This window comes from Polyodon spathula, chromosome 7 (assembly GCF_017654505.1).
Source record: "Polyodon spathula isolate WHYD16114869_AA chromosome 7, ASM1765450v1, whole genome shotgun sequence".
NCBI classification, from domain to species: Eukaryota; Metazoa; Chordata; class Actinopteri; order Acipenseriformes; family Polyodontidae; genus Polyodon; species Polyodon spathula.
The window spans coordinates 20694054-20704053 of record NC_054540.1 but is presented as its reverse complement, the minus strand read 5'-3'; the positions used below and the strand labels follow the sequence as shown (position 1 = coordinate 20704053).

General features: G+C 33.8%; 2 protein-coding genes across 5 annotated transcripts in view; both read right to left on the bottom strand.

Annotated features, from left to right (window-relative positions):
• The window catches only part of LOC121318337 (G2 and S phase-expressed protein 1-like), a 10220-nt gene extending 5982 nt beyond the window's left edge, over positions 1-4238 (bottom strand). For 2 of the 3 annotated variants that reach the window (XM_041254880.1, XM_041254881.1), the window contains exons 1-7: positions 4081-4238; positions 3758-3826; positions 3228-3285; positions 2309-2939; positions 1928-2089; positions 1521-1674; positions 1-80 (exon numbers count right to left, since the gene is read on the bottom strand). The exon at positions 1-80 is cut by the window's left edge and continues 313 nt beyond it. In XM_041254880.1, coding sequence (XP_041110814.1) covers positions 1-80; positions 1521-1674; positions 1928-2089; positions 2309-2939; positions 3228-3285; positions 3758-3779 — 1107 coding nt within the window. In that variant the 5' untranslated portion in view covers positions 3780-3826; positions 4081-4238. The remainder of the gene's footprint in view (positions 81-1520; positions 1675-1927; positions 2090-2308; positions 2940-3227; positions 3286-3757; positions 3827-4080) is intronic. The other variant, XM_041254883.1, reaches the window with a different exon arrangement.
• A 4683-nt stretch (positions 4239-8921) lies between these two features.
• LOC121318336 (EKC/KEOPS complex subunit TPRKB-like) overlaps positions 8922-10000 on the bottom strand; it is a 3561-nt gene continuing 2482 nt past the window's right edge. For both annotated transcript variants that reach the window (XM_041254879.1, XM_041254878.1), the window contains exons 4-5: positions 9506-9682; positions 8922-9415 (exon numbers count right to left, since the gene is read on the bottom strand). In XM_041254879.1, the coding sequence (XP_041110813.1) occupies positions 9329-9415; positions 9506-9682 (264 nt within the window). In that variant the 3' untranslated portion in view covers positions 8922-9328. The remainder of the gene's footprint in view (positions 9416-9505; positions 9683-10000) is intronic.

Sequence of the window (10000 nt, the reverse complement as noted above, 5' to 3'; positions counted from 1 at the left end):
TGGTACGAGTCTTTTCCCACTGGAAGATGACTGCATCTTTGTTCTGCTCAAGGAATTATGTACCAATGTGTTTGTTTTACCTGTAGAAGAAAAAGGTGTGAAAAAAAAGTCCAACACCAATAAATATTTATTTTTAATTCCACAAAAGATAGATATTACTGAACCATTCTTTTTCCTATATCTAGGTCAACTATAATATCAGGTGTGTAAAGCCTAAGAGCCAAGCTGGCTTAAAAGTGGCGTGTGTGCATGCATATAATATGTATTAGTTTCATACTGTTTTACCCAATGTTTTCTTGAAACATGTCCTACATACTTCAACAATACATGACAAACTCATAAAATGAAAATTATTACAAAATGCAGCCTTCTAGGATTTCCTGATCAGTGCTTTACCTCTAAGTGTTAGAAAATATACAATCCCTTCAGAATTACTCACACTTTACTGTGTCTAACAAATACAGATGTCAATTAGCTTTGGATGAATTGTTATTTACTGACTACACTTAATTAAAAAGAAGTTTTGGAAGCAAAGTACTCTTCCAAGTTTGAAGCAAACCGAAAACTACTGATTGTTAACAGATAGATGCTGCACATTTGGTTTCAAAATACCCTCTGTTCGCTACCGCAGACACACAGGCGCACCTCTTAAAGGGAATGTTGAATCCTTATTGGTTGTAACCTTACTCCCCCCATTATGCTTTGACTGGCTGGGCGCATGATTCGCTATTTGATGTGTGTTAGTCCACGCATGAGATCCAACTTCTAAATCACATTTTCGTGCGATATCACAATAGTGCCTACGCACATCTGCTAAATAGGGCCCAAGTTGTTTTGTATTTCAGTTATTTGCAACAGTATTAAACTGTTTTCCATGGGGAAAAAAAACAAAGTGCATTTTAAATAGCTGCAAAAAAGTAAGAACCATAAATAGGTATGGGGTTTATTTTAGGTTTAAGGTGAATATTACAAATTTTAGTAACTAGAAAACATTGTTTTATAAATGTATGTAATATAAATGGGAGTACACGTGTGGAGAAATACTTATTTTTCGATCGATGTGCACTTCAGTAACATATACTTGAAACTTTATGCAGATAGAAACATGTACTCCTGCATGGTGTCCTTTAAGACTAGAGTTGTAGCTAATAACTTCTGCAATTCAGGTTTGTTAGCAGCCAAATAAGGGCCTGTGGTAACTATAAAATGCCAAAGGATTTCAATCATTTGTAAACTCAGGAAATTGCAATGCACATCTGTATTAACTTTTCGTTCTGTGTATAGCAAGGTCGCCATAGGGATACAACACCTGAGGTCACGCACTTTAGTTTAGGGGGTATGCACACGCATACACAGTCTCAGGCCAGCAGAGAGCACCGTTCAAATCTTAACAGGGGGCTCAAATGCAACTGATGTCTAAGAGTAAATGGACTATATGACACTTAGAAGGTTCTTAAAACAGTTACTAAGTATTAAAACACACAATGGTGCTAATTTTAGAACAGGGGAGTTGGCCTTACCTTTTCCAGTAGGAGACACAGAAATACTAGAATTCATGCTTGAATTCATACTTGATAAAGAGGAGGAGGAAGAGGACGTGTTTCTTCTAGTAGCACCCCCAACACCTCTGTGCTGGACAACAGGTTTTGTTCCACACGACTTTTGAAGACCAATCTAGAGGAGAACAGTAGTTTAGAATTGAAGTTACAAATCTATCTTCTCCAGTACAATCTTAAATTGTACAATTTATAGATCTTGTGTGGTGTATTATTGTACAGTACAACCTGTTTTTCATTCTGTGTAGCAAGACCCTCTAGCCCAAACCACACAAGATGACAGACATGAAAACAACAATTCCGAATTTATCGGCAGTGAAAAAATGCATAGCCTTTATTATAGGACAATTCCTTTTGCTAAAGATACTAACCTTAGTGGAAACTGAAACAGTTATTTTTCCCAGGATACTACCATTTAGGGATGACTCAATTCTATCTGAAGCAATGCTTGCATTATCAGAGTGCAAATCCTCTGATGAACATGCACTACTGTTATGCCACCTTCTTGAAATAGATTTAATTCCTTTTCTTGGCTTTAAAACAAAAAGAAAGTAAAGTGTTCATCTAAATGACAGAAATAGACTGCATATTTTTGCATGTTTAAAATTGGAATGTGTCTATGAAAGAATGTTAAACATACCAAAATCAACCATATTCCATGACACTGTTCAAGTACTTTCTTTACAACATTGCTATAAAGAATCAGTGCATAACTTCATAGCTAATGGATATTTCTGAAATCCATTGCATACCTTCTCTGCTGCCACATGTCCGTTTTTTCCATCTTGATCAGTTGCTTTTGAAGACACTGCTTTGCTTAAGGGAATTCGCTTTGAATAAGATAGAGTTTTTTCTTTCTGGCATACATTTGCTGAACTACCTGTGCTCTGTTTCTGCTGTTGAGTCTTACAAACTTTAGCAGGACTGGATGCACTAGCATTTGTTTTTGAAGGACTTCCAGCCATGTTGGAGGATATGAGACGCTGTTGTATGACTGGGGGGAGCTGTTTTAAAGGACTATCCCAAACACAAAAGGTTTCCCTTTTAACTGGGCTAATGACATGCTCTTTTGCTTTATGAAGCATATTAAGTTTAGCTTTAGAGTTCTCAACAAACTTTTCAACAACTTCATTTTTAACAGTTCTCTTTTCAGGCTGTACAAAATCTCCACTTTTTTCAAACTGCCTTGCGAGAAGGTGTGCTTCTTTAAAAATTTCAACAAACTTATCCCCACTTATAAGACTCCAACTTCCTGTGGGGATGTTCTCAGTCTTGCTTTCAGTCACATTAGCTTGTTTTTCAATTCCAGCTGAAACACATTTCTCTTTATGTCGAACAGGACCCACAAACACTTCATCATCATCATCATCTTCATCCTTTACACTAATTATAAAAACAGATACAAAACATTATCATAAGTAACACTATCAAGCCAGTGAATGTCCATATAGTCATCCACATGTATGTATTTATTAAACTTTTCATATAGTATTTGTTTCTATAGTATACACATGATTCATCTGTAAAGGTTAAATGAGCAAGTTAGCAATATGCTTAGTGGCATTCAAGCAAGAAAGATTTCTTAATAGATGGATTGGTAACGCAGTGTTGACACACACATTATATATATATATTAGTGAAAACTATTAGAAAAAAGACTAAATACCGTACCTTGCAGGAGACAATGTAAGGTCAAAGTCAAACTTTTCCTCAGTAAGAAGAACATAACCTAAAGCAAATGAACCGTGCTTTTATTAATTGATTTCCCCCCATTCAATAAAGACAAAAAATAAATGCTTAACTGGTAACGCCGATGAAGGACGCACTCTTAAAGTTGTGTAACAGTACATCTGAAGCCTTCAAGGCAGTAATGTTGACACGAAGTTGTTGTTACGAGGCTTTTAAATTGGACAGACTGAACAATTCATGGAACAAACTCAGTTAAACCACACATCAAAAAAATAAATAAATAAATAAATAAAACTGCCTACTGTACACAAACAATAAAACACGTTTACAAATTTTAGATGTTATTAGTACATTTGTAATGACAATGTTCCAGTGTACTGATGAAAGTAAAAAGCATACACAAGGGTCAATCTAATCTTAAACCGCGGAGTTAGTAATAGGCCTACTCCCCCTAACTGCAAACTGTATTAAAATTAAAACTGAATGAGGCACCTTAAACCATTAATACTTACCATCATTGTCAAGCGAATCCATGTTTTTCACAGAACGTGTACTCTTTTGGTTCTTTGATAATAATCGAGCTGCAAAAGAAAACGTTATTTTACAATTACAAACTACATTTATTAGAACTTAACGGCTATATTCATTACAAAATAAAAATGAATGACTATTTGCAGAGATGCCAAAATGTGGAAAATGTACCATAGTTGTCTCCCCCCTTTGAAAATGATCGTCTGCACCAGATTTAAACACATTGAACCCGTCATAGGCATAAACAATCTTTTACATTTTACTTAGTTTACATTCGTGCAATATCATTCATTTTAATACTTACCGATTATAAATACAGAGTCAATTAACAACAGTAATAATAATGTCCTGTGTAACAGCTTTACCAGACGAACACAAAGACAAATTTCAAATTTTCCACTCAACGTTTAAACGCACTCATGTGACTAACACAATCAATTTTTACTGGTCAGCCTAAACGTCACTTTGTTACCTCCCATACGCGCAGGCGTATTTGTATGCAAAACGTTTTGGGATTTGTAGTTTTATGGAGAAGTTATCTTTTCTTGTCGCTCGTTCGCTCGCTTCTGGTGAAAACCAAGTCAATTCTACCTATATTAATTTTTAATAACATTCAACTAACAATTTATCAATATTTTTTTTAAGAAAAAAACTTGAAATGGTCTACCGTCCAACAACATTATAGTTTCTTATATTGTTTGTACTTTCTTGAATTAAATTACATTACGTGTAGGATGTCAATATGCTTTTTTCTGTGACTGTATTAATTAGTGTAGCGTTGGTGCCATTTCAATTTATTAATCTAATGTAGATTGTGTTGACTATAACATAGTAAGAAATACAAATGAATCAAGTTTCTTCCTTATATACTACAATTAACAACAGACTGTGTATAAATACTTGAGCAAATTCAAAGGACATGTGTTTGTGTCACCAGGCGTTTCATAAGACACCACAAAGTTGATCTAATGTGTTTTATTGCCCTCAGTACAATGGCACGGTAACATATGATGTATGAGAAAAGCAATCAAACAAAACCCATAATTAGTGCATACAAATAAACAAGTTAAATCAGTGCAGAAGTGATGTGGAGATAGTGTTCTTGAAACTTTGAAAATATGTTTTTGGTGACACGAGTATATACATATATGTATGAGAGAGAGAGAGAGAGAGAGAGAGAGAGAGAGAGAGAGAGAGAGAGAGAGAGAGAGAGAGAGAGAGAGAGATGGAATTCAGTGCGTTACAGGAAAATAATTCCATCTAGGGTTTATATGACGTCATAAACTGCGAGACCGTTACGTGGAGTAGTTTACTGTCACAGAAACCCGAGACGGAATTATTTTCCTTTAACTGACTGAATATATATATATATATATATATATATATATATATATATATATATATATATATATATATATATGGCTATTAGTATACCTATTTTAAAAAGACAGTCCAAAATTCCAAGTTAAGGTTCAAATTAACAGGAATGTCATTAATTTCCTGTTCCTTTTACCAGCCTGACATCAGTTTTTTTTTTTGTTTGTTTTTGTTTTTTTCATTCTCATTTTGTTTATCATTAATGAACGTTTCGCTACAATGGGTGTTGTCGAGTGATTGAAAACATGACATTTTGTGTTTGAATTGAAAGTGGTCTCGAGGAGTCGAATGGGTCAAAGTTGAAGTATATTTTCTTCTAGAGGAATTATGACATTTTGACGACACTATTGTGCTATTATGACTTTTTTTCGAATGGGTCAGGAGATGCAGATATAGCTTCATCCATCTATTATATTAGTGATTGTACGTCTAAATGAATCAGAGCAGAAACAACATTTCAGACATTATTTTTGTCTTTCATGTTCTTACTTTTTTCCGAAAAGCATAGTTATCATATATTTTTATATGACATTTCAAAATCTTGTTCATGGACGCTGTAAAATTGGTTTTATGCGGATTGAACTTCATTTTAAAAGCTTAATATAACATGGTATTGGAAGGAGGACAATACTACTACACCTTTGTGAAATGGTCGCAAACCAACTCACGTATTCATGAGGAAGTAGGAGGTTCGTAAGAACAGATTTCTGATTGTTATCCATTTTGCTAGCAGGGATGAGAAACAGTAGTAAAGACTCTTGACGGGGAGTTGTGGCAATCTGCTGTACCGCAGGCATTGTATTTATAATATATTTAAAGATGGACCAACATTAACAAGGTTCACTTCTTCCATTTTTTTTTTCGGGGAAAAACAGTTCTCATCAAGGCAAGGTGCGTTAAGCTTCAGATCAGAGATGAACTCTATTCGAAGGTAGGTTTTAGTCTATTTTTGGAACATATCTGCCTATTACAACGTACTTTTATATTAACGTCTAGGCTATATTGACAATGTTACAGCAAGGTGTAGGTTCAATAAAAACTTCAAATTAACGTTATTGGTTCTTTTATTGATAGTTTTCAACTTTTAGTTTATTTGGCACGTTTGCTCTGGAGAACATATTGTGTGTGTATTTGTACTTCAAATTACAGTGATGAAAAAAATAATTACAATGGAGTCATATACATGATGCGCCACTAATCCAGAGCTGTACAGTAAATATAAAATGATTTGTATTTAGGACACGTTTTTTCCATGTATTCTCATATTCTGATGTCCTCAATAAAGAATGTTTAAAGTTTAATAACAAAGTATGTTCACTACTGATTACACTACAGAAAATCTACTACGTAATTTACAAACATCTCAACTACTTATGGAACCAATATTTCACTTTCTGGTACCATACAAATTGTTTAACACTAATTCGGTCAAGGAAAAAAATGAGAGCAAAACCATCTATTATTCTGTATATACGGTAGAACACATATATTATTCAAAACAAAAACATGAATTAAATGAGTCGAAATTGAAATGAACTTGAATGAACTTAATATATATCTATATATAATATATATATATATATATATATATATATATATATATATATATATATATATATATATATATTACACTGTCAAAAACATTTTCTCTTTTTATTTATAGGATTCAACCCTTGCGAGCTCGAAGACAGAAAAGCTGTGGAAGTAAATACCCTTATCGACCACTGAGCACAAATGAACTTGCCACCTGTACTATGATTATCATGATAGTTATAATAACAATATGGTGTTCCTGGGCAACTGCCCCACCCCTGCCCTATAGCAAGTGACCCCACTGCTTGGGGTGTGTACATTACATGTATACAACTAATGTATACAGGGCTGAAGACAGTTGAGAACATTCTGTGATAACTTTTAAGAAGGTGCTTATTAACACCATGTTCATTTGGAGATATTTTGGTTTACGTAAATGAAAGCAATATTAAATGTGGTGGAGATAGCAGTGATGCCAGATATTGAAACTTTCATTCCAAAAAAAAATGGACGTTTAAGTGTTGTTTAAACAGCAGCTCCGGAGGAATGAGGAGATACGACAAACACAAGGCGAATGGAAAATGTGGCGTGCCTGTGCTATTACGTTAAACCCGGTGATGCGAAACAGTCTCTGTAACGTGTCAAAAAAACTATAACACAACTAATAATAAAGTGCTTCTCAATTCACAGAGCCAGCTGATATACTTTCCTCCATATTTTTTCTAAACAGATAGATAAATCTAACAAAACACGTCTAGGCTAGTAGGAGCTCTGAAAGTGATTAACAGAATAATTTTGAACATCTTACCTTTTGTAATCTTATACTTTAAAGGTCTGAAATGTGCAGTCATGGTGAAATTAGTTATGAAGTGCAAGTGTAACACATTTCCTGGGAGTACAGAAACTTTCTTTAACCTAATGTAGAAACAGATATAATTAAGAATGAAAATACATTTGCTAAATCACAGGGACAGTTATTTCAATGGATTTCATTTTTTAAAAAGTATTTAATATGAAAATAACTTCATTTTGGAAAATGGATCAGCTGTGCATCTAAAATACTTTTTAAAGCTAACAGTTGCAGTGTTTCAGGTAGACTAACTTGTGTTGATGGCACGTATTCAAAAACTAAAGTCTGTTTTTTATAACCATCTAACCTGAATTTACTCCAGATGACAAGTGTCAAAAGTTTAAATACATTGTTCAAGGACACAGTACATAACATTTATTGTGTGACATAATTGACCGTGTGCTAATTATGTTGTTTCTTGTACATGTGTCTACTTTGATAATCCCCTAATCCCTGTTATGAATTAATCTTATCATAGTCTTGCTGTTCTCCATAGCTGCTAACCTAAACAAAAACAGGTGGTCTTATCTTACAAAAATATATGGATGACAGTGTGAAACAAGTTTTTAAACAAATGTGTCAATGTCTTGTGCACCAGACAGTACAAATAACTACTAACTCCATGCCCTGGAGATAACAAATGTTTTTCCTTGTGCATTTAAGAAAACCATTGCTTTTCAAAACCATTACAATAACAAAAGTATAGTTACAAAAATAGTGTGACAAGATACAGAACAGTTTGTAGAACCTCCCAAGATGAAAAAAATACTGTTTTCCCCAAATCAATAAGCATTTGAGAAAATAAATGTTTCAGTTAATCATTTGTATTTGTATAATCTTATATTGGAATAAAGCTATTTAAAACTGGTTACTTTTTTGGTAGCCATATTGAAAAACATTTACTGATTTCTTCCCAGAAGCCAATTATTATTTGTAAAGACAGATACTATAGACATACTGTAATGTAAATATGCAGAGATATACAATAAAACAAAGACGGGGTCAATCCTTATTTACAGCTTCCTAACCTCTAAGGAAGTTGAATTATGACTGTTCAAGAGCCTTTTGAATTCGTTTGTATTCCTAAAAGTGTATCGCCTCACAGTTTTAAACCTATCATGCATTTAATAAGGTCACTGGCTTCAAAGCCGTGCGAAAAAAACTAAATCTGTAAATGTTTCCATTTGGAATGAAAAGCAATCCTGAGAGTTATGGTATGGAAACGGTTACCCAGCCTTTTTGATGCTGAACCATTGGGATGCATTAAGATCCGACTTGCAAAAACTTGGGTATAAATCAGCTGTGAGGAACTGGACTAGCATTGATGGGCTGAACGGCCTTCTAAATTTTTTTTTTTTTTTTTTTTTGTTGAGTTTCCTAACCTTCTACTGCTGCAAGGAGTATCGTAACGTACTGGCAAGCAGGTTTAAATCTCTGGTGAATAACAAACCAAGTAATTGATCAATGAGAAGTGATATATTCTTTGCAGATAATGCCTGCTGGAATGAGTACTGGAATGTATTTATTTGTCATAATAAAGACAATGTGCCACACATTCTTCAGGTATGGATAATCTAATGTTGACCAATAAAAACATATTTATAGATATTATCAATTTTACAGCACTGAACAATTTATGTATCTGATACAGATAAGAATATTCATTATGTTGTGTTTGTCACCTACTGCAGCATGTTAAACAGTATTGCTTAAAATTAAAAATAATTTAAAAAAAAAGCTTTTTTTATGTCAGTAGATTCCACTCTAAACTATCTTAAAGGAAACATCTATATTATAAAACATCTTTTGTAGCCATTCTGCAAATAATGCCGTCAAGAAGTGTTCCAATCTTTTCCTCATGAGGAGTAAGCTTGTAATGCTGTAAGAAAACAAGACAAAAACCTTAAGTCAAATACCAATTTAGATTTGTTTTCTTTGGTAACCTAAATGCAATTTATTTTTTACAAACCTTTTTAACCTTTGCCACATCTGTAATCATTGGCAGATCTTCAAGGGCAATTTGCTGTCCCTCCACATGTGATGTAATTTCTTCTAGGTTACACTTATCCTCATTTTCACAAACCAGCACAATCAGAACAGCCGAGTCACCGTCTGATATCCCAAATTTTTTAAAAGCATCAGAAATCTAAAAGGAAAAACGATTTAAACAATGAACTAGACAGATTTGACATAGTTTACCTTCTCGCCAGAAGGACAACCAACTAACACAACACTAGCACCCTGTTTTACCTGGTGGTCCCCATCCAACTACAAACCAAGCTGTACATGTAACATTACCTCTGGGAGGTAAAACTAACATTTTAAGAATGGAAAACAAGGTAACAGCCTCCTTAAACATTTTTTATATTTTTAGAACCATGTCAGGCACTGCACTTTAAATGACTGTACTTGATATCTGAGTCAATAAAGGTTCTCTCTTTGAACTTGTATCATCAGAATGTTT